Source organism: Bombus huntii, unplaced genomic scaffold, assembly GCF_024542735.1.
Source record: "Bombus huntii isolate Logan2020A unplaced genomic scaffold, iyBomHunt1.1 ctg00000083.1, whole genome shotgun sequence".
In the NCBI taxonomy this organism is placed as follows: Eukaryota; Metazoa; Arthropoda; class Insecta; order Hymenoptera; family Apidae; genus Bombus; species Bombus huntii.
Window position 1 is genome coordinate 48448 of NW_026099338.1, and position 25936 is coordinate 74383.

The 25936-nt window shown below is 33.6% G+C and overlaps 2 protein-coding genes and 2 long non-coding RNA genes across 16 annotated transcripts in view; 2 read left to right on the forward strand and 2 right to left on the reverse strand.

The window, feature by feature from the left end:
• The window catches only part of LOC126876556 (venom serine protease Bi-VSP-like), a 143808-nt gene that overhangs the window by 3759 nt on the left and 114113 nt on the right, over window positions 1-25936 (forward strand). The gene's annotated exons all lie outside the window — the stretch shown is intronic.
• On the reverse strand, window positions 1508-7813 carry LOC126876570 (uncharacterized). The gene is made up of 2 exons (XR_007694324.1): window positions 7709-7813; window positions 1508-2803 (listed from the first exon to the last, which is right to left on the reverse strand). It is a non-coding gene; the product is annotated as an uncharacterized LOC126876570 (long non-coding RNA).
• LOC126876562 (omega-amidase NIT2-A-like) overlaps window positions 9821-25936 on the reverse strand; it is a 129069-nt gene continuing 112953 nt past the window's right edge. For all 11 annotated transcript variants that reach the window (XM_050639438.1, XM_050639445.1, XM_050639442.1 and 8 more), the window contains exon 4: window positions 9821-10525. In XM_050639438.1, coding sequence (XP_050495395.1) covers window positions 10314-10525 — 212 coding nt within the window. In that variant the 3' untranslated portion in view covers window positions 9821-10313. The remainder of the gene's footprint in view (window positions 10526-25936) is intronic.
• LOC126876573 (uncharacterized) lies at window positions 18472-21469 on the forward strand. The gene is made up of 4 exons (XR_007694329.1): window positions 18472-18681; window positions 18819-19465; window positions 19564-20069; window positions 21419-21469. It is a non-coding gene; the product is annotated as an uncharacterized LOC126876573 (long non-coding RNA).

Below are 25936 nucleotides of genomic sequence, written 5' to 3' on the forward strand. Positions count from 1 at the left end.
AGACCCCTTGATAGTAAAATTTACGATCAAAAGGCAATTACGTATCGTTTAACAACATTTAATTTATAACACCTTTTAAACATTTGGACAGATTAACACATAACACTTCTTATATATAAACATCAATTCGAAGTTATCAGCTTGGAAAAATTGGTCGATTAATACCTGTAGATTGTCTGTCTCGATGAAAGACTTAAAGAGAGCAAAAACATGATAATGCCGCTAATATAATATTCCTTCTTTCTTGTATCTGTCTGCCTCTCAGGTCGTTTTACTAATTACAATAAGTAATTTCGACTTCTTTGCGCTCTCTTTTAACGCATTCGAGACCGAAAGAAATTCATATCAGTCAGTAGGCAAGGGTATAGTATACATATTTTATATATAACTTATGTAGTAATGTATATATCATGTTAATTTCATATTTTTTTCAATATAGAATTATTATATATATATATATATATATATATATATATATATATATATATATATATATATATATGACTGTACATAATACATTATAGAATAACATAGTATATAATTTTATATTTTAAAAATATGAGGCATACTATTTAAGATTGTCATCGATTTAAAATCAAAGTATGAAAAGGATAGAGTTAAACACAGAATCATTCTAACTAAACATTCAGATCGTACCGACACCTAGGTATCGTCTTACAATTAAATCTCGGTCTCGAATGGATTAAAATGAAATACATACTTGCAGCTTCAACATCTTCAATATCGAGGAGATTCAAACTTTACAAATAAAAGCGGCCTGTTCCCCTTTCCACGACAGACTCTCATACCATATCCTCTCTTATCCAGGCTTTTACTTGGAACCAGCAATGCGTTCATTTACAATTTAAATTTACCCGGACCATCCACTGAATCGTCAGCCCTTTATAAATATATAATGAACCCAGAACATGTGCCTGTGCCCCTGGTATCGACGCTTGTGATGTTCGTACCGGAACCTTCGCACAATTTCAATTTGTTACGCGTGAACATCGATTCTTCCAAGGGTCACAGCTTTATGCAGCTAAATCCTTTAGAACGATTAAAATGATACTAATGATATGGTATTTTTTTTTACGAAGATTTAACATATCCATAAAATAGGAAGTTTCGTGCTCTCCTATTTTATATTAATTATAAATTAATAAGTTTTATATGTGTTATTTATAGATCTAATAAATTTTGTATTGGTTTACAGCAGGTGCTCCGGGTATAAACAGACGACAAACGAACAAATAGAAATTCAAACTATTGTCGTTGATTAACTCGCATGGGACTATAAGCTCGAATTGGACTTAAACGTTACGATCGTCGAGAATAATTACTATATGTACCCTGTACGACGGGCAGAGAATCTTAAGTTATTAACGGCAATTCCTTTGTGCATAATTCAGGTTTATTAACAACCTGTAATGGATAATCATCGATGAACTCTTTTTGAATAAAGTTCACATTTATAAAGCAAACACTATAAAATACGACAGGACAATTGTAATCGATAAATAACATTTTATTAGGATATTATAAGAAGCTAAGATATCGAGTTCTAATTGTGAATATCAAGCGCTCGTCGTTCGAGGAGATTACCAATATTTTCTTCCTGCTCCTCTACATGGCGCTACGCGGGACTCGCTTCTGAGCACGTCTTTCTCGTTGGAGGCTTCTTCTTTCTTTTCTTTCCCAGTAGAATTTTTACACAATTCTTTCTCCCTTTTATCATTAAATTACCTTTAATTCTTAACGATCTTTAATCTTTGTCTCTTCTTCCCTATATATATATTTTTGTTTACTTTTCTCCGTAGCGAATTTTGTCTTTCTGACGCGGGATTAGATTCCTGGACTTAGGGAGTTGCTACACGCCAGCTCCACCATGGCGACGGCATTCACTAGGCAGCCTACATAGCCACCTTTCAGCTCACGCTTCGGGATACTTTTTTCGCTGAGATTCTCCGCGATGAGGCATGAAAGCAGAGACCACCGTCTGCGGAGGCATGATTATTCTATTGTTCCTTTTAACGAGTAATCGTTTTACTCGAGTCCTCTTACTAAACCGTAAGTACAAAAGACTATTATACTTAGATAGGTACTTGGTCTCAAGAACCAACTTATTTTGGTCTTTCGATTAAGTTCTTAATTAAATGCTCAATTAGATATTCATAAATATATCTTCATAATATTTCCCTCATCTATTTCTTTGACATTCTAGCAACCTCGTTAAGACGTCCGCCACTTCAACTTCTATCTACAAGTGGCAAAAACTGAAGCTGACCTTCTTCATGGAGAAACATGCCGGAAATGGCATCCGCACGTGTGAATAATTATACTCAGTGTCCAGGTAGTTCTTTCGATCATCCGATAGAAGTCGTTTCTGTTTTTCAGAGTTCGTTCACGCCTCCAGAATGTAAAAATATCCAAGGAAGTACCATTAGGAAGCAATGAAATTCAGAGCTTCTGTGGTTATTCCTTTTTCTGATTGTTTCTTTTCTTTGCCCAAAATGGATGATTTCTATATCAAATTGTTTATTCGTATTTTTTTTTAATATTCCTTGAGATTTTCAATCAACTCGATTTCGAATTTTTTACCACCCGATCTTCTGGTTGACGTCGTTAAGAAAGAGGAACGAGTGCACAGGAAGCATGGTCGGCGTGAGCATGATTAGATCCGGTCTGCCCGATGACCTTGCCAGTGATAATAGCGGTTCGTTAAGGTGGTTGCAGTCTTGGTTTGCTTCTGTTTCGATTTCCAGCGAACTCGTCAGCCGGCATGGCTTCCGAGATGCTCCCCCTGAAACAAGTCGAAGGGAAATAATTAATGGACTCTCTGTTCGATTGTACGTGGATGACAAGCTGACCGTAAAAAGAAATATACAAATACGATTAGAAAATATAATCCGAACCCCTTTCGGTTTGATCTGAAGGTTTCTTTTTCTAGATGGAACCAAAGATTCTTATCTGGTTTATGGTGAGCTAAGGAACTCTTTGAAAACAGCATTTATAACTTTCGAAAAAGAGACAGGTATTTCTTGCGCGAACAATTGAATAATTAATTCGTTCTCTAAATATCCTTATCTGTTGTTCCTAAAATACATAATGATTGGAAGCTTCTTACGGGAAGCGCAATCAGCCGCTGATATCATTGAAGTCGAAACGCCATTAAAACCATATTACGATTCGCATGCGACATGCTCCATTCATGAAAACACAAAAGCAATAAACAAGTACAAATCAACGAAATAAATCCTCCGAGAACGAGACGTTACAGGAATTATACCATTGCGAGGATACAAAAGACTTGCTCATGAGCTACTTCCTTCAAGTAGTCGAGCGGTGTATTTTCCGGTCGTTAACTTCCATATAATGGGATATTAAAGAGTACGGATACAACGCTGCTATTTTTCAACTGTTCATTATCAAATTACGCAGCGGGAATCGTTGCAACGACAAAACTGTAACGACTCGTACCTGCGTATCTTCCATTTAGCTGCGGTAAACGCTGACTTGTCTGCGTTTTTTTTTTTTTTTTCACTTCCTCGTTACGGAAACCAGGAAAAGTGATTCACAATACAGTTTCTAACTGTACTTCTCGCGATTCTTTCTTAGAAACAAGCAATTGCTTCTTTTCAATTTCCTAAATCTATAATAAAACAGGCCATTCCTTGAATAGAAATTAACTTTAAAACTTTAGGCGCATACATTGTACGTATCGTATGTATGTATTTTGATTTGAAAAGAAACGCGGCAAACGCCTTTGAAAAGACGTTAGGTTTTCAACGCCTTAACTAACTTAATTCCAGCGAGTTGTAAATCTGCTGCATCTCCAACATCTGAATATCAATCTTTTACAATGACTTGTTCTCCAATTTATTAAAATTACATCTCTCCCGTTGCACCGACCTTCTTTAAAGGTTCCCGCGGCAGGTTGAACCCGCATCACGTATCTTCCCTCTTCCTTCCACCCCCTGTTCCCTTTCTCTTTCTATCGGACGGGAAGAGCGGGAACGCTTAAAACGCGCGAATCACGCGAGCGCCTCACGATTTGCGAAACATCACGTGAAAATCACCGATCCGATCTCCGTGCGCGCGGTGCACCGTGGGGGTAACGATTAAATCGACAGGATATACTTTATTGGCTATTCCGTTATTACAGGCTGTAGTTGGCGGGGAAATAGTCACTATGGATCGATGAACTCCATTGTAACAACGCACCTTCGAATTGCATCGGAAACGCTTCTGTATTGCGTCCACCGTATAACCTATCATCGTGTGTTTAGGGTAAATCAGTGGATCGGAAGTTACGTTTCTATGTTTCTCGCCTGTCAGTATAACACTGTGCAAGAGATACAGCAAGATCCTAAAATCATTCGAGTACAAGTAGCGTAAAATGGTCGTTTAAATTTCAATAAATTAACTATTCATACGTTAATTGTACGCGGTCAGGATTAAGGGGTACGGCGATGGAGAAGATTTTGTTAGCTAGATGTTGAGTAAATAATCGAAGATGATAATTTATAAATGTTTCGTATTTATGATGATGGAAAAGATTTAATTTGAGTTACGTTACATTTGAATAAGATAGACTTTTCCAAGAGTGGAGGATTTGTAGAGATAGTGGACGTAATAGTAGTATGATTTAATACTTGATGTGTCCTTTTTTTCTTTGACAGATAGGTCACTGTGGGGAGTAATATTGATCTAGATATAACTATCTTTTCTGAGAAGTACGTATATGCTTATGGGAACTATGTTTGGTTAATCAATAGAGCCATTCTTTTGAGAAATTGAATCTAGAAGAATTTGACGATATTTTGCCTTGTTTCAATAATACATCATTTTAAAGAAACGCCTGCGATTATAGTATATAATTGCACATAGGTATATGCAAAATTGCATTTTCAAATAATTAAATCAAAAATATAGGAATGTATCAATGGGAAGAATATTTGTTAAAGATCTTTCCTTTGTAATCAAATTCGTCCAACAACCCCATTCTCGTCAAACATAAAATGAACGGTGCCTTTCTCAAAGAAACAAGAAGAAAATTGCTGTCGTTCTAAAGTTCTTCTCCATTGCTAAATTACCGTTCGTGTTTCTAGTTACACTCCAATTATTCGATTGTAAGAAGCAAGCAATCCCTCCATCCAAGGGCTAGATATAGTTTCTCGAGTAGTTCTCTTCAATACCGTTATATCGATGAACTCTTTTTGAATAAAGTTCACATTTATAAAGCAAACACAATAAAATACGACAGGACAATTGTAATCGATAAATAACATTTTATTAGGATATTATAAGAAGCTAAGATATCGAGTTCTAATTGTGAATATCACGCGCTCGTCGTTTGAGGAGATTACCAATATTTTCTTCCTTAACAATATGAATTACGAAGTTTCGATACCGTTTATGACATTAAGATCTCTTGATAGAGTTGTATCGTTAAAATCTTACTGTTCCTAGGGAAAATATATAGTTAATATATATAGTTAAATATATGTCGGAGATGAAAGGACACCGGAACCTTGGGATAGCCCCGCAACATTGCAATCTAAAGTCTACTATAACTGTAACTAAACTATTGTAGTTATTCAATCCGATTGTAATTGTTCGAGATTAGTGACGGTGAGCTTTGGCTCGAGGTGACAGTCTGTCGCCCAACGTAGCCGCGGTCAAGGGATGAACGCTTTGTCTAACAAAGGTATGAAGTAATTCTATAGCTCTCCTTAAAAGAAATATTCGTGGCGACACGCGACAGTAAACATTCCAACGGTTTCTGTCCCGTGGCTCGTCACACGCAGACCGTATTCTTCGAGTAAGATGATTGCCAGATGTCGATGCGTCTCCGCAGTACATGTTCGGCTAGCTCGAGGGGCCGTTATAAATCTTAAGATTTAGTCAACTAAAGTCCTTCAAGCAGACAAACGGTCTTTGTCCCAACTACGGGAAGAAAGGGGAGACATATTTTTCAACGGGCGGCGTCTCACACTAGCAACTTTCCCTCGAGGGCGGCTAGCATCTTTTTCTAACCACCGATATGGAGATTGACCAATTAGCAGCAACGTCAATTTCCCTTACTTTCTGAACGAAGGCTTTTCTCGGCGAATCCGATGATCTCGTGTCCTTAGACACATCCCATTATAGTTTTCCTCCGTGGCATCATCGGGACGGGAAAGACATTCTTTCTCGCGATCTCATCGATTAAGGAGTAACGCCTTCGCGATTAGTGATTATTTTCAGACTTAGACTTTGTGAGTACGTTCTGTTGTCATCCCGTTGGCCGCGGATTCGTTATTGAGCCCGAGAGCATCGTCACTAGTGTTGCGAGTGCCGAACCGCCGTGATCAATTGTTAAGACTGTAATAACTCTATCATTGCAATAAACTACGTCTGTGTGTACCGTATCAATGGCTAATCCTCGAGAAGATTCATTTGACGCCCACAACCCCATTCCCAGTGACGATCCAACATATATATATATATATGCTATTGAGTATTACTGAAGTATTATATTCTGAAATTTCTTACTGTACACATATATTGTGTCATAAAGCGTGTACAATTCTTTCTCATACTTTTGGTCATTCGTTTCCTGCATTTTCATTTATTTTTTTATTTTTTGTAATTAAGTTACAGAGTTACTACAAACTATACGGTATCTGAAGACACGTCAATTCGAATTAACATCAAATCGACGTCTTAAACATTAAAAATAATAGATAAACACAATTTAATAGTTTTGCCCACTTCTCACACCTCGTTATGGTATTTAATCTAATTTCCTTCTAATCTTAGTTTTGCTCAAAATACATATAACATGTACGTTATAAATTGGAGTATTTCAATACACAAATCAATAGAAGATTATTACTGTATATAAGTATAATTTCAATACAATTCGATCGATATATTTCAGTATCTTTGATTAAAAATTTAACGATCCTTTCAGGCTGACCGCGGCGGACCACTGCTGATACAACATGAATTAACCTCGTATTTAATAGGTATTGTGTCTTATGCTTATAAGTGCGGCACAGCTGGGTATCCCAGCGTTTACACTAGGGTCACATCGTACCTTGACTTCATTCTCCAAGCGATGCAATAATATGATATTACTGTTCCATAAATATCATTGTGCAAAAAACGTAAAGTTGGATTTTCTTATTGTGGAGATAAGAAACAGCTCAAATTTACATTGTTTTGTACGTTACAAATTATAGGCTTAAAATGTACGAAATGTAACTTTGAAACGACACTAATTTTTTACGCACGATAAACCTCCACGACTTAGGTATGTAAAGATGATAAACGTATATTAATTCTATAAATTTGGTAATAATAAACCAACTTTCTGAGAAGTTCTGTAAATTTCGTTTCTGTTGTATCAAGAGAATAATGGAATATTCCACTTAGATCGTATACTTCTTGTACGTACGTACAAAATTTTCCGGCTAATCTAAAACACTTCATAAGATAGAGAGCTTCTGGAAATTCGGACACAGAGAGTGCATAAAATACAAGATAAGTCTCGTGTCTTTCAAAATTATTTTTTATTCGCTAAAAACGTCCTGTGTACTCATGCAATCACATGCAACCTCGAAACTTCACTTATTTTTTATCACTTTCCAATTCAATACACAGTTTCTGCATTTTTGACTATATGTAAGAGAAATTTCCATTCAGCCAAAGGTGTACTTACAGATTATAGATTCCTATACGACTCTCAGTAAAAATTTATCCGCACTCCAGATAGTTAAAACTTCTGTCGACCGTATTGATCCATCTGCACTCTTCGTATGACGTCAATATCTGTTCAGTGCTGCTGCGCAGGTTTCTTTGTGTTACGTCAATTCGTTTGTGACCGTTGCGCGAGTAATGGCGCTTTGCAATGGTGATTTGCAGGAAAACAGTGCAGGATGCTGTGATTCGTTTCTTGTGGTCGGAGGTTATGTTTGATGCCTATATTTATCAAAGATTTAATGCACATTATGGAGAAAGTGTTTTGTCACGAAGTGTGTTTGAATGGGCACAAAAGTTCAAAGAAGATCGCACAAGTGTTATGAAAAAACAGCTGGACGCCCGTCCACATCCACGATGACAACATTGAACGTGCTCATGAACTTATGCTCTATGGAATAGACGAGTGACACTGGATAATGTGGCAAATCATTTGCAAATCAGCCACGGCTCTGCTTATGCAATAGTGCACGACAGATTTGGATTTTAAAAAGTTTGTGCGAGATGGATGCCGAAAAAGCTGATGAAAAGGTGAAGACGACGATGCATTCGTGGTTCGCAGCTCAGCCCAAAACATTTTTTAATGAGAAAATACGAAGGTCCTTCGGCAAATGGACAAAGTGTATACAGAAATCGAGTGATTATGTCAAAAAATGATGTATGTCTTTTTTGACAATTGCTTAAAATAAATTCTACACCGACAGAGCGGGTAACTTTTTACTCACCCTCGTAAGACACTTAAATTTCCAATCTATTATGATGAATAAAAGAGCTTATACTATTAAATCTAATTGTATTTTGTTGAATGAGAGTACACGTGTATGTGATGTACATTACCTTTATATCCCCTTGAACGCTTCAATATTGCGCATATATACTATATTTTGTACAGCTTCTATAAAATTTTGTATGTTTGTTTAGGCTGTTAATCTAGAGGCTGGAGTACAAAGAAGTGGCACAATGATGTGGGCTGATGACATTTATAATTATCAAGGAATCACCCCTACATTCGCTCAGGTATATATCGTTGACTATAATGTATTTAACACATATGATTGTTAGAATATTAATAATTAATTTTTAATTCTATCAGAATTTTAATGAAACTGTCCCTTGGGAAGGAAGAACTGATACCTTGATATCACGGTTTGTACATCCTATATATACGACAAATTTTAGAACATTATATAACGAAGAACCAGATCATTTTATCATTAGTTGTATGATAATACAACTTTTTCATGAATTCTTTTATTATAAAAATATTACTTCTAAAATCCCCGCTTTAAGGGACCAAATCACATGGCTAAAATTTTTAATCTTTTTGATAGATAGTCGCTGTTGATACTTAACCGAGTATGGTCATATAGTCGGTTAAATAAAATTTCCATCCTTTCAAATATATATTATATTCGTCAGTGGTAAATGTTATCTGTGTTGGCATAGTGAATAAATATATTGACGTTCCGTGTTTTAATCAGCAGAATCGTAATCAATACGTGTTTTCTATGTGTATAGAGTGTTAAAAACTTACTTGTTATAGCCGTGGGAGATGGTGATCTGTTAGAAAAAATGGATTACAAAATTGATCTGGAGTATAATTTTCAAGGACAACAGTTTTTATTGCGTCATAAAGTTCTCATGACGAGGAAACAGAAGTGTTATAGTCCTTACACGGATATAACATGTTCTTTTGGAAAAAGCTGTTTAAAATTTCATTAACCTTTACTCTGTATTTATTACGTTGTTGAAAGTATGTTTCAAATAACAGTTAATATAAGCATCAAAATAAATAAACAACAATTAATTAGATAATATCGTAATAATATAATATAATGGGTGTAATAATAAGTAATAAAGCTTAGAAAATGTGCTCTTGATGAAGCCGGTGAAAATTATCCTTTGTTCCGTGGTATATATAGGGTAAAACGAATGGTAGACCGCAGCATAGTGGTTTCCAACGATCCACACTTGTTCTAATTCCTCACTCAACGTCTTTCGTGTCCATTGACGTAGAAAAAAGTAAGTTATTGTAATATCGGAATATATTAAAGGTGTAATTTTGTCCGATTAATTATAATTTATTAATAATGGATTGAAAATACAGATATTAGTTAGACAGAGAAACGATGTTTGATTAACAGGAAAACTAAATGCAACGCTCGTATTTACATCAAATAACTTGACAACTATTTGGTAACTCTCTCTCTCTCTCTCTCTCACTAGCAACTCTAACACTCGACAACACTCGCAACTCAATTCTAACGACTCTATGCTTCGACGTCTCGATCAACTCTGAACCTCGCCAATGCATTCCTGCTCGGTCCTGCACACACACACACACACACTTTTCGGCTCACATACTCTGGCCTCTCGATTGCCACTCCTTGAAATATGAAACCGTACTTCTGTTTTGACGCTGCTTATCTTTTCTCGTGTCACTGTTACTAGGCGCTCTTGGATGTAAACAAAGCACAAAAAGACGGCGTACACGGTGTTTTCTAATTTCAGCCGATCTCCAATCAAAGCTATTCTACGATATTACATTATCGTATAATAATAAGCTTTTAATCGTTTAATAATAACTCGTCAAGTAGAAATTCCACACGAAGCATTGTGAAGAATAATACTTGAAGAAGATCTATGTTCTTACGAGATTGGCTGTGTGCAAGAACTTTGTTGGATAGATTGTATCGTTTGACGAAAATTTTATTGTTGAAAGTTAAGAAAGTTGGAAAGAAAACCCACGCTGTCTCGAAGATATCTTGTTTTTCAGATGCTATAAATTGGCAAATAACTAGATATTAGTATTGACATTATTTGATGTCATATCTGACCTTAAAGTATAAATAAAATCAATCTAGGAATTAATGAAATTTCAAACATTTTTTCTAAGAAAACAGAGGTTTCGTTCCTCCTAATGAGTATCACATGATGCAATAGAAAAATAATTTGACATTGAAAATCGTGTCAAGATCAATTTCGAAGCTATAAAATCGTCTTAAAAAAACGCCGTGATAAAAAATTTTTTGACACCTTGTACAAAGGTGTATATCAACGTAAGTGTACCTGTATGTCTATATTCGAGGTTATTTATCTATTCAAGATAGCAAAGTAAAAATACTATATAGAGGATTTAATTAATGTGTATATCAACGTATGTATCACTATATATAATACAATGATATTCTCGATATACGTACACGCGTCATAGAAGGTCGTTCGGGGAAAAATGTTCATGACACCGATACAAAAGTACCATATGGAGGATTTAATTAATGTGTGGATCAACGTATATATCATTATATGTAATTATATCATTATTATCAATATTATATATAATTATTATATTGTTATCATTATATGTAATTATATCATTATATGTGCATTTGGCAAATATTATTTGACATCTGGAAGCGACATGTTATTTATCTATTCAAGATAGCAAAGTAGAAATAGCATATAGAGGATTTAATTAATGTGTGGATCAACGTATGTATCACTATATGTAACAATAATATTGACTGTATATGTACGTGTGTAATAAAAGATTTCCGGTTTACAATGTTTACGATACTGATATAAAAATACCATATAGAGGATTTAATTAACGTGTATATCTACGTATATATCATTATATGTAACAGTAACATTATGTGCATATGCGTATAATATTGGTTAAATGCGTTAAAGTGAAATGTTATTTACCTATTCAAGATAGCAAAGTAAACATACCATATAGAGGAATTACTACTGTTAACACTCGGTATTCTCGTATTCAAAGTATTTAACCAAATAATTTGGGAATCCAGCGGACGAGCTTGTATTTAATATGATTATATTTAATATAACAACTTTACTCAATATACGCGTAGGATTTTAAATGTCATGAGGGTTGCAGTGGACTCAATTTTAATGTACCACACTTATACGTTAAACGTTTTGCTCATTGGTGACCTTATCTTAATCTTTTTCTTCTGCTATGCGAGTGACACAGTAAGTTTGATAAGTAATCGGAACACGCGATTTCTTTAAAACACAATCTTGTTTTCCGCCCGACGAACACGATACGAGACGAGAGAATGATTTATGAACACGATTTTCGAGTGATTCTTTTCGACAACTATTAAGCTTCATTTATAGCAATAGTCACTACCATAATCATGGTCAATCGTGGATGACGCAGTTACGCATTAATTCACTTTAACAATCCTGAATAATGGTTAATATCATACTGTAAATGTATACGTTAAAATTACGCTAATGACAGTTGCCTCGTACAATTTGTTCATTTACTTTGCAACAAAAAGAACGCATCTGCAAGCGTGTTAATCGGATAACGACGAACTTCATTTCGCAAACACCGACACGTGAAACATTTTGAAGTTACGTCGACGCGAGAGTAATTGGTTCCCTTAAATTACTCAATTTCCATTTCTTTCGCCATGTATATTCGAGTATTGCATTTGAATTGCAGAGCAGTCGAAAGTAGAGGAGCACCTCGCCGATATATCGACAGGAACATGAATTTTTTTTCATAGGGCGAATATTTTTTCCATTGAATTATTAAACCGAGTCAAATTTTCAAACTCAACCACTTAATTTAATCGCTTTATATAAAACATTTCAATCTTTTTTCTTCTAAATACTTTACCTATATTTCATCTGGCTGAATATTCCATATTTTTAAAGCTTGTTGATAATTACAAATACGTAATTATCATTCTGAAGCTAGAAATTTGAAATAAAATTGCTCTGCGCGAAAGGAAATAATTCAACGTTTTATATATAGCTGTTAAAATGATATAATAAGTTTCAGTAAAATAGCTACACTAAAATTTGTGGTTTTTTTCCTTTTCTATTCTTTTTTTTTTTTTTTTTTGGTTTTATGTGTTCAAGGGCGAACGTTCCCTCTCATTTCTTGTATTTTTATGAGGAATTTAGCCTTTTTACACCACGAGAGCCTCAACGTTTTCATTTTAAACGCTCGTTAAACACGTTCTAATGAGACCATGTGCTGACATTGCGAGTTTTATTATTTTCGCACAATAATTTATCATTTTAGATTTCAAATATTACATTCATACATTTTTCGTTGTAAATTTCTTTCTCTATTTAAACAATTTACCATTGTTGCTACAATAAATCAATTAATTAAATTAATTGATCAGTTTAAACTTAAAATATCATTTCATAAGTTTTCGTCACTTGAATCTAAAAACAACAGAAAACGGTATACCCGCATCATACATAGAAAGGAGATTAAAACGCTAGAGTGATCATATTCAACGATCACAAAACGATAATAGGACATTGTGTTTCTTCTGAAGGGCATGAAATTGTCAGGAGATTATGCCATAAATGAAATTGGAAGCTGGCTGGTCAAAGGGATTAAACTCGGTTAAACTCAATTGTGCTATATTGCACAAAGACTTGAGAACTGCTACCAAATATCTACTAGCTTAAAGGTGTGCTGATTACACCTTACAAATTGTAATTATATTTCAAATACAATCTCCTAAGTAATAAGTAAATTAAATTAATACTTTACCTAGAATCTGTGATACATTAATATAACAAAAATACATTTCTTAAATTATTCATTAATTTGCAATGTAATTAGAATATTATCTTTATTTTCTGGTGTCTTTATTATTCTTAAAAGATACGCTGCTTGTTTGCAAATTTAACACTACGTATGCTATTAATAAATCATTTTATATTTAATTTTGCAACCTTCAATCATTGTTAAAATTGATTGATAATACCGTTGGTTAATAGAAATTTGAAAATGCTCTCGTTTCCACTCGATTAAAAGGTAATTGCACAAACTGTCACAGTGTTGACTACAAATCACGTGTGTCGTTCTATTAAATTTATACACAATAGTATTTATTCTCGTTTTAATTTAAAATGAAATATGTTATTCTATGAATAGCAGAATGTTCAAATAATTGAAACAACTTTTTGTCCTCTAATTAATGATTCTCATTTAAAAAAATTTAAGAATTTTAATCAAGAAGATTTTGAAGTCTCGATCTAAAATGACCAAGGATTGAAACAGAGAATATTTTGATGCCAACAAATACATATTCTTCAGATATGAAACAAATGTGATAATAAAAATCGGTGTACATGAATGAATGTTGAAATATTGGAAAATTGTATAATTATATCCATTCTCTGTCGCGTTTAGATGTTTCAATTAATGTTTCATCAGAATTTTTATCGAATATTTTAGAGGTACTGGCTGTAAGGTTTTTTTTTAAATTAAAATTAAAATTAAAATTAAATGTAAGAACAGATTCAAAGTATAACATTTAAAAATTTGTGGTTATAAAATTTGTGGTTATAAAATTTACTTGTATGTCATAATTATGTAAGTGAATTAATCTCATAATTAATTAAATGAATTTATTCTATGTGAGTAAATTATATTTATCTATAATAAGTCTTAACTTATTATTAATAATCAGCTAACACTGTATAATACTAAGTAAAGTAACTGAAAATTCTCGACGTGAGAATTAATTATAATTTCAACAAGAAAATAAAAAAGAAAAGAAAAGAAAAGAAAAAAAAAATTCTATGTAAGTGATTGTTCTATGTAAGTAATTCTATGTAAGTAATTCTATGTAAGTGATTTGGGGCTCGGCCAGTACCTTGCCCTTCTTTGGGATATTCCGAATTATCTGTCCTCTCCGAGCTGCAAATCTGATATCTCAGATGTTAGGGAAACCCCCTGGCCGGTAAGGCACGATAGACAGATGAGACTAAACGGCTGGTGGAGAGGGCAATCATCAACAGAGGGTCACACCGTGCGGATACAATACTGGGGTCTCAATAAAATCTTACAACCGTGGTGTTCAGAACATCAAACTCTGTTATGTTCAATTATATGTATATGTGCAATTATATACTATAATCGCAGGCGTTTCTTTAAAATGATGTACTATTGAAACAAGGCAAAATATCGTCAAATTCTTCTAGATTCAATTTCTCAAAAGAATGGCTCTATTGATTAACCAAACATAGTTCCCATAAGCATATACGTACTTCTCAGAAAAGATAGTTATATCTAGATCAATATTACTCCCCACAGTGACCTATATGTCAAAGAAAAAAAAGACACATCAAGTATTAAATCATACTACTATTACGTCCACTATCTCTACAAATTTGCACTGAAGTGAATAGATCCTGGCACGGATCGCCAAAAATGTCGTGTAAAATTAAGGTAAAAAATAAGGAACTTGTTAATTTCCGACAAGGAGATAAAGTTCTTTTTATTTTTTACTCAATTTATACAATTTTTTCGGTTCGCGATGATACACTTTCGATACTTGGATTAGTTAAGAATTTTTTTATTAGACTGACTGGATGATTTTGAAGGGAGAATTTATATTCTTCCATTCGTTGGAGTGGGAGAAGGTTTTGTTTATACTTAGTGTAAAATTCGGAGAACGGCTGGAGTGATCGAATGCCACTCAGGCGGCTGAGAACGGATGCTGACCGGACGGTCACACGCGATAAGGCGTTCGGAATTTCGGTTTGTTATATACAGCTGCTCGAATTTCGTCTGTGACAAGAGCATCGTCCAGAGACGTTTCCATCATACACAAATAACTTTGTTTTTCTTCTTGCAAGTCGGAAGCGTGGAGAATTCGATGTTTCTGGCTGATCTGTTGTTTTATCATTTGCGCGGCATTTTTTCGCGGTTAGAAGAAAGATGAGATTAATATCTTTGTGGTATTTTGATACTTATCGATCTGCCGATAATGTCGGTGCTGGTAGGGGAAAGCGTGGTTGAGAAGAAGCGCGCTTTTTCGATAAATTATGAATTATGGCTAACGGTAATTCACGCAATTTACATAATCTAGATGGAACAGACGCTTTTCAAGATCGCTTGTCGACTCATTTATGTTTATAATTTTCAGGAGAAGAAAATCTAAACCTTGAATATATTCAATTCGAATATGTACTGTAGCCTAAATTCGGGTCTTTTTTCGACTTTCAACGATATCGATTTTGTCTCGATTGACTTCCTGCCGGTTTACGTGCTTTTATTCTTACTCCTTCTTCTTCTTCCGGTGTCCAATGATTCCTTTGAAAATCGACGCGGTTAGTACCGAAGCGTACGCTTCCGATGCGGAAAGTACGCGATCGAAGCGCGTGGCTTCTAACCGGAAGCGTAGCTTTGCAAACGCGATTAGATTGCATTAGCTACGAGACTGAAATTAAATCTCGAGTCGGAATTGTATTTAATTTTCTTCGGGAAGTTCAATGCCGGAATCGAAAATTAGACGATTGAATAGGGATTCCTAGTTGATTTTAGACGTCCCTCTTCCTGTAACTCCCACCGAACTTGCATTGGGCGTTGTTCGTAGGCTTGTCGTGCGGCAAACCGTTTCGCAAGAGCTTATTTGCATTTCCTCTAACTGCGGTTCGCATAAGACGCATCAAAGGAATATTGACTACTATCTATTAGGTCAGATTTTTTCACTATTTTCTGCTTCTCGTAGGATTGTAATGTTACAGTACCGGTAACACGAAGCTTGATCTACGGCAAATAATAAAATATCTTTGAGATTAAAAAATATAAAGATTTGAAAATTAGGACATTTGAAAGTTTGTACTTACTCGACTGAATTGCTATTAAGTGACGTTTAAAAATTTTAATCACAAGGTTGAAAGTAATATAGTTAGTAATTCTAACGAACACCTATCCTCAGATAGATTGGTATACACACGCGAGTCGACCGTATTCTCCGGAAATGAAAACAACTATATCCCTGGAACCTGGAACACGTGATTTTCCGCATATCCATTAAAGCAACATCGGTCAGTGACTCGTCTACGGTGCAGTCGCTAGACTCAATTAATGACCACGTTCTGGTCGTAAATATAGAAAAGGCAGCGAGATATTTTAGTTTGTTGGCTAACTGGGCTGAGGTTGGATCAATGTTTCTGTGGATTTCATTTACCTCTTCCGGCCTCCTTATATTTTCTGAATTCTTACAATTTCCGAGATACCAGTTCATAGCAAATTGATTCTTATTATGGCGTAGGATATAGTAAATCTTATTGTCTAAAAATACAGGAAAAGATTTCATTTTAGATGATTATTTCATTAAAAGATTATTATTTTTTTTAACATTTTATTCAAGCGTTTCTTAAGACATTTGTTCAAAGAGATGTCAGGTTATAAAAAATTGAATCAACCTTCCCAAAGCTCCTTAACCTCTTGTTATTTTTGATAAATCAATAGCATTACGCAATATATACCGTGTGATTTCCCTAGACGATCTAGTAGCACTCTTCTTTACAACCTTCTTTCAAAACGAGAAACAAGAAGAGGATTTACCAAATATCATTGTCATCGAAGCGCAGAGACGCTCCGGTGATTCTTATCTCCATTCATCTCTCCGAGTGAAACTATTTGACGTCGCCTTGAATAGGCTCAGACAGTTTTGTCGGGGGTCCGTGTCGTCGCCTGTAGCCAGCTCGCACGATCGTGAATGGAAAGACTCGTATAAAATCAAAGGGCCGACAGACTCTTCCTGCTTAGACGAGATCAATGAGATCTCGTTCAATAGAGAAGTTACCTTCTCGACCGCCGGCGCCGTATTACCCTTCAAAGTCACCGGAAAGTCATATAAGCCAACCGATGCAGCCTAACCTTTATCCACAGATAAAATAGGTTTCTCTTATTCCATCTGAATTTCTAAAGAAACCAAGACTTGATTTCAGTCTGGTTAAAAGCTTCGCTCGATTAAAGCTGTTTTTCAAGCAATAACCTACTTTGTGAATTTCATGCACGCGAATCCAAGTATGTATGCGGCAGAAATGAAGCTTTCGTGCATGTCTAATTGTAAGTTGATGCGAAACAATGCGCATGCGCCGAAATCCCACTACTTTGCGGACCCACATTGTGCCTTTTATTAAGGCGCCTTGTTTGTTTACTCTTCTCGAGCTAATTCTTCACTATTATTATCTACATTATTTTCACTGGCTAACAACTGGTTGGTCTGCAATTGACTAACCAATACAAATTTTTCGTTACGTGCATATATTCGAAAGAATTCGAAATTAAATTATCATGTATTACGGGCAGTTACGATAGAGTGACACAAAGCAATCTGTGTTTGAATGCCTCCACTCGTGGACAATATCGATATAACCTAAATGCGATAAATCGCGAACGTTTGATTCGACTCATGGGAAATTTACGCGTTTTTGAATCGTCCCGAGTCGCACGCGAAATGCAGGTCAGAGAACCGTCTAATATTTATTGTTGAGATCGTGGGCTTGATCTTAATGGCGCGGCGGCACGCGATTCTTTACCAACTATGCTCCTTAACTCCAGCTCTCGACCTTCTTCCCTATTCAACTAGCTCGAGCAGTGAAATTGACTCTGCATGCCTGTGATTTTGGCAGGGAATGGGAGTCGAGTTCGTAGTGAATGCACATTGTGTATACGTGTTTTAGGTGGTTTGTGTGAGTTTGTTGCGGAGATTCGAGACATTTATTTAACCTCTTTATCATATTCGAGCCTGTGCGATATAACCATATCTTAAATGTAATAAGTTTTATTTTTTATTGCAAAGTTCTTGAAATATATAATGCACACAATAAGTGTATAATATTTTATATATATAAATTATATTTAAGAAGTTTGGGATAGTTTAAAGATGAAATAAATTGCTTTTTAAATTTAATCTCTTACTTTCGACGAAATCAAGTTTCTCTGGAATTTGGTGGAGTTTAAGATTTGATATCGGTGTCGTAGGAGTTATGTGACACTTTAAGGTGGAATAAATCTAGCGAGGAGTTTAAGGTGCGGCAAAGGAGCGTGGAATGTTGCAATAGAAATTTATTGCAGTGTTAGTGCATTGGTAGATTGATCAAATTTACGTGTAGCGTGGGTAACCAATGGTAAATATTTTGCAATGTGTATAATTTCTCAGTAATCTGAGGCTTATAAAATCTATTGACAACTAATGGAAATTGTTGATTTAACAGATCAATTTTAAATTCCTCGTTAATCTAAATTTTTTTAATCCTATTTACAGCTAAACCTTACGACGAAAAATTAACGAAGTGGAATAAAAATGGCATTGTGATTCTTCTCGTCGTGTATCGGTGTCACATCAAATTTAAGAGACAGTTTTACTTGCGGATGCTGCGTGTTACGTTGGTGAAGTCGACGAAAGCGTAAAATAGGAGCTCGTCCGAAATACACTAACGCGGAAGGTTAAATTTAACGCAAAAGGCTGAGAAATTAGTTTAGAACTCGAAGTTTCATTGGTACGACGCACTTGAAACGCATTCAAAGAGGTCGGCGACCTCGAAAGGGGATGAACGCAACTGTTTCGTGGGAATTTCTTATTGTGGCTTATTTGGATGAAGCTGCTTTAAAATCAGCGCTGGATTCGTCTGTTTTTTGCCCGGAAATCATAAAATGTTTAGGCCAGGCGACTCCATGTACAGAAAATGTTATGTCCACTTTTTACGTCCGTAGAATTCAACTCTTTACTACTATGCACTTCTTCTCCAAAAAAATATCGCGTTTCAATATTAAAAAAAGTTTCAATAATATACTATCCATTAGAAGAATGATAACATGATAACCTTACAAATTATTAGTATTAACAAATTCTTATTGTCGTATAGAAATGCCAACTATTGCTTCGGTAAAACAAACAAAGGAATTTTACAGGTAAATTTTACAAATTACAAGTCATCTTATAACGCAAAATACGACGTGTAAAATTGTCTCAATTTATTAATAGTATTAATAAATTATTATGATAAAAGATGCAGGAATCTTAGCCTCATGAGAAATTGGAGATGAAAATGAGTGGGAAAAGATTAATCGAGGACACAATAGTATTATTCCAGAAAGTGCTAGTTCTTCCTAGATTCCGGTTACAATGTTCTTAACGCGTGGAAATTAGTCTTGACCAGGAAACATCTATAACGGCATGTATTTTCTGCCGTGATTGTAAATCTGTTTGGAACATGCGGTTTGTCCGTTAATCTAGGCGCTGTTGTTCAATTGAGTCAATATTATTTGTTGGTAGATTAGTGTGTGCAAGAGCGCTCTGTTCATTATTGACCAATTCGAGCACGTATTGGTAAATTTCACACCGGCAATTACGGTGAAATCGTTCGTGGTCGCTGGAAATTAGCAGTATCGTTTGCGGTCGTGAGCTGATTGACACTGCGTGAGCGGGGAATTATGTGAAGCAGCTTTGCTTTGTCGTTTCATGCATTTAATAGGTTTACGGCGGTGGACAGAGTTTGTAAAAAATGAAGACAAGGTAGAAAAAGATTATTTTTCATTTTTTACTATTAGATTATTTTCAAAGTGATCTTTTCAGTGAAATATGATTGACAAAAAATAAGATCTATAATTGAATCATTATAGAAAGTAGAATAATATTGATAATAAAGAAATAAAAATCAATTATAGAATAACATATTATAATAATAATAATAATAATAATAATAATAATAATAATAATAATAATAATAATAATAATAATAATAATAATAATAATAATAATAATAATAATAATAATAATAATAATAATAATAATAATAATAATAATAATAATAATAATAATAATAATAATAATAATAATAATAATAATAATAATAATAATAATAATAATAATAATAATAATAATAATAATAATAATAATAATAATAATAATAATAATAATAATAATAATAATAATAATAATAATAATAATAATAATAATAATAATAATAATAATAATAATAATAATAATAATAATAATAATAATAATAATAATAATAATAATAATAATAATAATAATAATAATAATAATAATAATAATAATAATAATAATAATAATAATAATAATAATAATAATAATAATAATAATAATAATAATAATAATAATAATAATAATAATAATAATAATAATAATAATAATAATAATAATAATAATAATAATAATAATAATAATAATAATAATAATAATAATAATAATAATAATAATAATAATAATAATAATAATAATAATAATAATAATAATAATAATAATAATAATAATAATAATAATAATAATAATAATAATAATAATAATAATAATAATAATAATAATAATAATAATAATAATAATAATAATAATAATAATAATAATAATAATAATAATAATAATAATAATAATAATAATAATAATAATAATAATAATAATAATAATAATAATAATAATAATAATAATAATAATAATAATAATAATAATAATAATAATAATAATAATAATAATAATAATAATAATAATAATAATAATAATAATAATAATAATAATAATAATAATAATAATAATAATAATAATAATAATAATAATAATAATAATAATAATAATAATAATAATAATAATAATAATAATAATAATGTGGATAGACTTTATGTTTACTTTTATATGTATAATGATACTGTTTGATCCTTGAATTAAAGTTAAGATTAACGTTGCGATTATGATTATCCTTTGTCTGACTAAATATATTTGAAGGATCAATTGCAGTAGAATTTTTGAAAGATTCTTGGCTGTTAAACAAAAAACTGGTTCCTTTATATTTCGCTCAATTATCATAGAATCGTGAAACTGACTTTCACTTCAAATTTTGTCTGTTTCAGGAGTAACAAGTACCTGCAAAAATCATCCATCAGCCGGATATGTGCTGTCGGAAGGTTTTTCATTAGCATTCCCGTCTTTCTAACTGGTAAGAACCAATTCCTTCAATTCTGTCAACTTTAACCTTTTGAAAGATACTAGTACATAAGTTATACGTTTAATTTTTCTTGAATTCAGGCATGAATCTAAAAGATACTGTGAACTATCTCTGAGTGTATGAAATCAGTTTAGAAATCCAATGGAAATAAAGTTAATTTTAACGCCGAATAGTCATTATTTTTCTTAGAAAAATAAAAATGATCGTCTTTTAGGGAAGTTTTAACAGATTAATTTATAAAGAGCTGAAACAGAATATTCATGTCATGCATGAATACGGCTGGTGGATGGATCGAGATCTAATCTAAAGTTTACGTTGTGTCATGCTAGTTTACACAGCTATCATTCGCTCGATCGATCGTTAAGCTGTTGAACTCGATTCAAGACGGACATTTTGACTCTGTTCAGAAGAAAACTGCGTTTTAATAAATTTGACGGAATAGAAATTATGATAGACTACAACGTTTTTTTAATTATATCATAAAATTTATTTATTTTTTTTTTAATGTCATGTTAGAAACTTCAAATACTGTCCAAAACTTCGAACGTAATCGTTTTAGAAATTTGTAAATTACTTAACGACCAAAAATATTGAATTCTCTATTGTCTGAAGATAGATTCTCTATAATTTAAGTAATTTATTCGTCGAGAATTGATATATAAAGACTTAAATAATAAATTAATTGAAAAATAATTTGCGACTAGTATTGAAAATTTCAATGAAAAGCATATGTATATAGTTTACGCTTCGAGAATTATATGTATTGAGAATATGTATTTGCGCTGATTCTTTGTCCCGCTTGTTATGGCATACGTGTTATAATAATCCTTTAACAATGCTTTCAGGTATGATATTGTATACATTCATCCAGTTTCATTCGACGCCGGTGTCACGTAAAATGGATACTTGGGTTGCGAGAGAAAAGAAAGCTGAGTCGCAGCCCAACTATTAATTCTCTTTTATCGAACTTTATTATGACTTTGGCACTTACAGTAGAATAATGTTGAACAGAGAAAGGGGTGTTGTACAAGAACAGTAACTAGAACGAGAACTCCCCGGGCTGGATGAAGTCTCGGCTTATATACACCCTGGCTTGGGGATGTTGGGGGGTTTGGTGTGGATTCCAAGGAGTCCGAAAGTCGGGGTTGGGGCCTTATCTCTGATGGGGACTAAGATGCGTCGCGGCGTTGGCGTCCGACAGTCGGGAGTCGATGTCTTTTCTCTGAGAGGTAATTGGTGTCACACCGGCAGTCGTTACGTCGGTTTTCATAGGCCTTGGCATCGTGTTTTGTGAATGCGCAATGGTCCATAACGTCTTCGTGTGGCAGAGGGTAAGAACATATCGCTATTAAAAAAGAAAACGAACACGTTCAAACACGTCTAAATCATCTTTTATGTGTATTTTACCCGGAAATCATTTTATCGTGAAATTTTGTTTTTCAGAGTTACCATAATTTATCTGGTAAAAATTTTTCTGAAATCAATTGCAAGCTTTTAGGAAACCAGGATTTTTCACATTTTTAAGAAGCGTTATAATTATATTGCTGATCTTTATTTTATTCGTGCGAAATTGAAAAGTACGCAAATGGCGCAAAATGCATAAAATGCGCTAAAATATACGTATATAAGAAAATAAATCTCGATTAAAATTTTATTTCTTTGATTATGTTCGTAAAACTACAAACTTGTATAAAAATACGCATTCTAGTTATAAGTGTTAAAACATTCGATCTAGTCCTTATCACATTCATGAAAACCTCCATTTAACCATTCGTTGTATCAACGAACATTCATATGCAAAACTTACCACCTACCACATCCTCCGCGTATTAATATAATCCCCTTTTATAAATTATACACTTTAGAGTGGACTGGTTGGGTCAGAGTGATATAAGCTTACAAGTTCTCGAGGAGTTCTACCGAAGTTACATTTACGTTTGCATAATTTCACCGAAAAAGATACTCTGTAGAATGACAGGTTCGTTTGTTTATGTGATCCGCGATCGCAACTATTTCAAGGGGATTTTATAAATAACCATACACACGATATTCAGTGTATTTTCGTATTCTCGTTTATTTTTGGGAGATTTGTAAAACTGTTGAACAAAATAATTGAGTAACGATTATATTTGCTGAGAAAAAGTCTTTTTCTCTGTACCCCTCCTTCTACTTCAAGCATGTAGTATTGACAATAAGATTGACAATGGCTGAAAGTAATCCAAAAGAGTTTTCACCATGGTTATCGGTAACGAAAAAGATTTGAATCATCTTTAATACTTATTCGTAACTAAAATCATTTCAACTAAAATGTAAATTCTTATATTATAACTTTTTTAATTTGTTATGGCCCCTGACTACAACCTAACCTATCATTCTTATTTCGTAGGAGAAGACGAATGCCGTGAAGGCGTTAGCGCGCGAACAGTGCGAAGCGGCGGTACAGCTGCAGCGTCAGCAGCAGCTGCAACAGCACCAGAACCAGCACCAGCTACAACAGCAACAACAACTACGTGGCCCGTTAACCATCCACCATGCTGGCTGCCCAACGAAAGTCGGGCCCGTGACGAACCAACTAAATACCAGCCACGCAACGCACGGCCGAGCTGCACAGTACCAACACTATCATCACCATCATCATCATCGACACGTGTCAATGTCTCCACCGCTCTTGTTGCTCTCATCGCCAGCTCCGATCGTGGCGACGCACAATCATCTGAACGTGAGCGGACACAGAAACGTGGTTACGCCACCGGATACACCAGCAGATAGATCGCCACCGAGTCCTGGAAATAAGCTAAATAGATCGCAGCATTTGCCACGGGAAGCAACCGGCAGCGTCAGTCCTGGTCTTCCGGCTGCCACATTGGATCTAAGTAGCGCAGCAACCACCAATAGTCCGCATGAATTGTCCACGTTAGTTTAGAAATTTGGTCCGAACATTATATCTTCACATAGGATTGGAGATTAATAGTTGATAGTTAATTTACACATCGATCTTTTTATTTGTAAATTGGGTCGTGGTTTAGAGTTGGTTTGTAAAAATTCGGTCCTAATTGTTAAATGATGAATATTGATTAAGAATAATAGGCATTGATGTACCAATCTTTACTTGAGCACACGCATTGGAGATTTCACTTTTATTCAGTGAAACAGCAACTTCATTACTCGCTTATTCAATACGGCAATTGCATATATTTCATGGACATTTTAACAATGTTTTGAATAATTTCTAACGGTACAATTGTGATGAAGTGAAAAAAATCGTGATAAGAAACAGAGAGAAAAGTTGCTCGTTAATGAATATTGACCAGAAATAAAGTAATTTCTAAAGAATATCCCGAAGACGTCGTAGATATTACGAAAGGAATGATTAATTTATACCCGCGTGTATCTTGCCATTACCATACTATTATTATTATTATTAATATTGTTAGTAGTACTCGATTACATTATTATTAATATTAATATTATTGCCTTATTATTATTAATGTTATGGAACCTCTAGTCCTAGGTTACTTTCGCTGCCACGAAAGGATAAGATTTTCGAATTTTTTACTATTACGTGTAATTCAAGTTTTCCTGTTGCGCATGCGCAGTAGAAAGAAAGTTAGCGGAACTCAAATCTCGAACTATAGAGAGTTGAAAAGTAGTAAAAGTAAAAAAGCACGAATAACATTTGTATTTGTGCTGGATTAAGTTTGATAATTGAAAATTGAGTTTGATGATAAAATTTTTTTCGTATTCGCTTTGGTAAATATTAGTTTTATTTAAAATTGAACAAAGCATTTTATGTTTTTCAAATACGGTACATAATCGTAATATCGAATTTTGTAAACTGATAGTAAGAAACTCTATAATTCGAGACTGGAACTTTGATCAAGTTCACATTGAACGTAAACTGACTTAATTTTGTTATTTAAGCGTGTATACTATACGTGTTTGTTCCTTCTTCTCTTGTGCGCAGGCTATAGCTTAATTACTTCCAATAAACGCAGTTATATCGAATCAATGACCGATACAAATTTAGATATTAGGATTATTTAAACAAGAGATTAAAAACTAAAAAGTATTGTTTTTATACTGCATATGTACATATGCAATATGAACGACAGTTTGTGTAATAATATGTCCCCTCTTCTTAGTTTACTTTTGTATATTTTGCGACATTTGATATTAATTTTATGAGGAACGTACTTACACTTTATCTTTGTAATTAAATGTGAAATGAAAGAAAAGAAATGACATGAGAAAAGGAAATTCGATGTATGAGTATATACGAATTGACGGAATTAAAATTTAACGCTATATTTAAATAGAAGACGTGAAATATCTTGTCATCTTAAAATAACTTGATCATTCCTATTCTTTTACATAAAAACACTTTTCGACTGTAACTTAAGAAACATGTCTGCTAACGTGAAAC